Below are 1,755 nucleotides of genomic sequence, written 5' to 3'. Positions count from 1 at the left end.
CCCCCGCGGGGCTTTTGTAGCCCCTGCTGCCACTGCCACCCACACTCCGCTTCTGCCGCAGCCTGGAGCGTTGGTCCGTATGCAGGGCTTGCCGTATAACACAGGAATGAAGGAGATACTCAGTTTCTTCCAGGGGTACCAGGTTAGTATGCACTCCCTCTCCCTGATATTGTATTTGGACCTCCAAGGAATGATCAGTGGGAATCAAATTGAGCAAGTGAGCGCTTCTGGAAATCACTGAACAAGTGTGCGAGCTCAGTGTTGTCTCTAACTGGCAGACCGGAGTATAAGATACAATTTGCCTTATTTCTTATATAATAAACACATCCTAATTTGAAAATAGTGATTTAGCATCTAGGGTTAGTGTTTGAGTTTGGAGAGGGAGAAAGCACAGAGCTCAGTGAGATTGGGGCTGCCAAGGGAAGGTGAAGGGGCTGTCGGGGGCTGCAGAGAGCTTTCAGTCCTGGCCGCGTGTTGGTGGAGCCAGGTAGGGTCAATGTTTAACCTTCAAGACTTAAGCGTTTAAAGTCTGCTGAGAGCAAATTTCTGGTACGGAAGGCTGTGTCACCTAGAAGTCACCTGAAGTCACCTAGAGTGGTGACTTGCTTGCAAAAGGAGAGAGACAGACTTCTCTGTCAGACTCTTTCAAGGACTAATTATTTTTGTTACAGGCAGGAACATTTTCCATTAAAACTGAATTACCTTGTAACCTAAAGGAAAACTGTATTTTTCCAAACCATTTTATACTGATAGCAGATATTCTACGTGCTGTAGATGACTTCATTGACTATGTACTGATTCAATGCTCTGTCACTGAGCAAACACATAGAAATTTATCTTCTTGAGGAACATTAAAAAAAAAAAAGGACCGTGTACAAATATTTTTCTTCCAGCAGCACTTCCTGAATTCATGGACTGGGTCTTTCCATGTCCTCAGCCTTTCACCTTAGAGGATACTCTATCTGCATCCATGTTTTGTCACCGTGTTTTTGCTAAAAGGAAAGATAATTGAATAGGGTGTGTTCTGGTGAGTATTTAATTTCTGTGCACAACAGCAAATCTGACCTTTTGGTACTGCTCAGCAGCCTTGACTTAAAATCCTCTTGGTGGGTCTCAAACCACTGTTTGAATGTGAAAAGAAGACAGTTTTTGCATGTCTGTGCTTCACAATTCTGTAAGTTGGTTAACAGCAGCGTTGCTAAAGGTTTTTAACGCATCACAGTGATTAATGCGAAACATTCGGGCAAGATATGTTGGTTTTTCCTTTCTTTTTCTTTAAGATTCTTAAAAGGACAGTGGACTTTAACTCGTAGAGCCAGATGTCTGCTATATAAATGGATGTAGACTGAGAACAGGTGCTTAAATGACTATGTTCCAAGTTCTGAGCATTTGGAAGATTCAGTCCTCTACCTGTTGTGGCCTTTCTTCAAATGTTACATTTATGTTTGAAAGTAGTTTCACATACTTGGTTTTTCAGTGGAAAAAATTGTAGGCTAGCTTGTAAAAAGTGTGATGACTGTTGACACACACTAAAAAGAAATCAAATGTTGTATTTTAGGGTTTTTCCTTCCACAGGTATTTCCAGAGTTCAAACCAGATTCAGTTACTTGTGGCTTTCATGATTTCCAGACAAACAGTCGTAATTACTCAGCTGTTGCTTAGCCATTGATATTTTACGGGGTTTTTAGGTTGGAGGGGTTTTTTGATTTTTTTTTTTTTTTTCCCCTCAACTAACCGAAGTTTTTGTTGGGTGGT

The 1,755-nt window shown here is 41.3% G+C and overlaps 1 protein-coding gene across 1 annotated transcript in view; it reads left to right on the top strand.

Annotated features, from left to right (window-relative positions):
• Positions 1-1,755, top strand: part of ESRP2 (epithelial splicing regulatory protein 2) — a gene marked incomplete at its 5' end in the record, with an annotated part of 41,181 nt that overhangs the window by 29,981 nt on the left and 9,445 nt on the right. Inside the window, one exon of the mRNA XM_010134803.1 lies at positions 1-142. Coding sequence (XP_010133105.1) covers positions 1-142 — 142 coding nt within the window. The remainder of the gene's footprint in view (positions 143-1,755) is intronic.

The sequence above is a fragment of the Buceros rhinoceros genome, unplaced genomic scaffold, assembly GCF_000710305.1.
Source record: "Buceros rhinoceros silvestris isolate BGI_N320 unplaced genomic scaffold, ASM71030v1 scaffold35014, whole genome shotgun sequence".
Taxonomy (NCBI): Eukaryota; Metazoa; Chordata; class Aves; order Bucerotiformes; family Bucerotidae; genus Buceros; species Buceros rhinoceros.
Note: the sequence above shows the minus strand (reverse complement) of the source record. Positions and strands in the feature narration are given on the sequence as shown.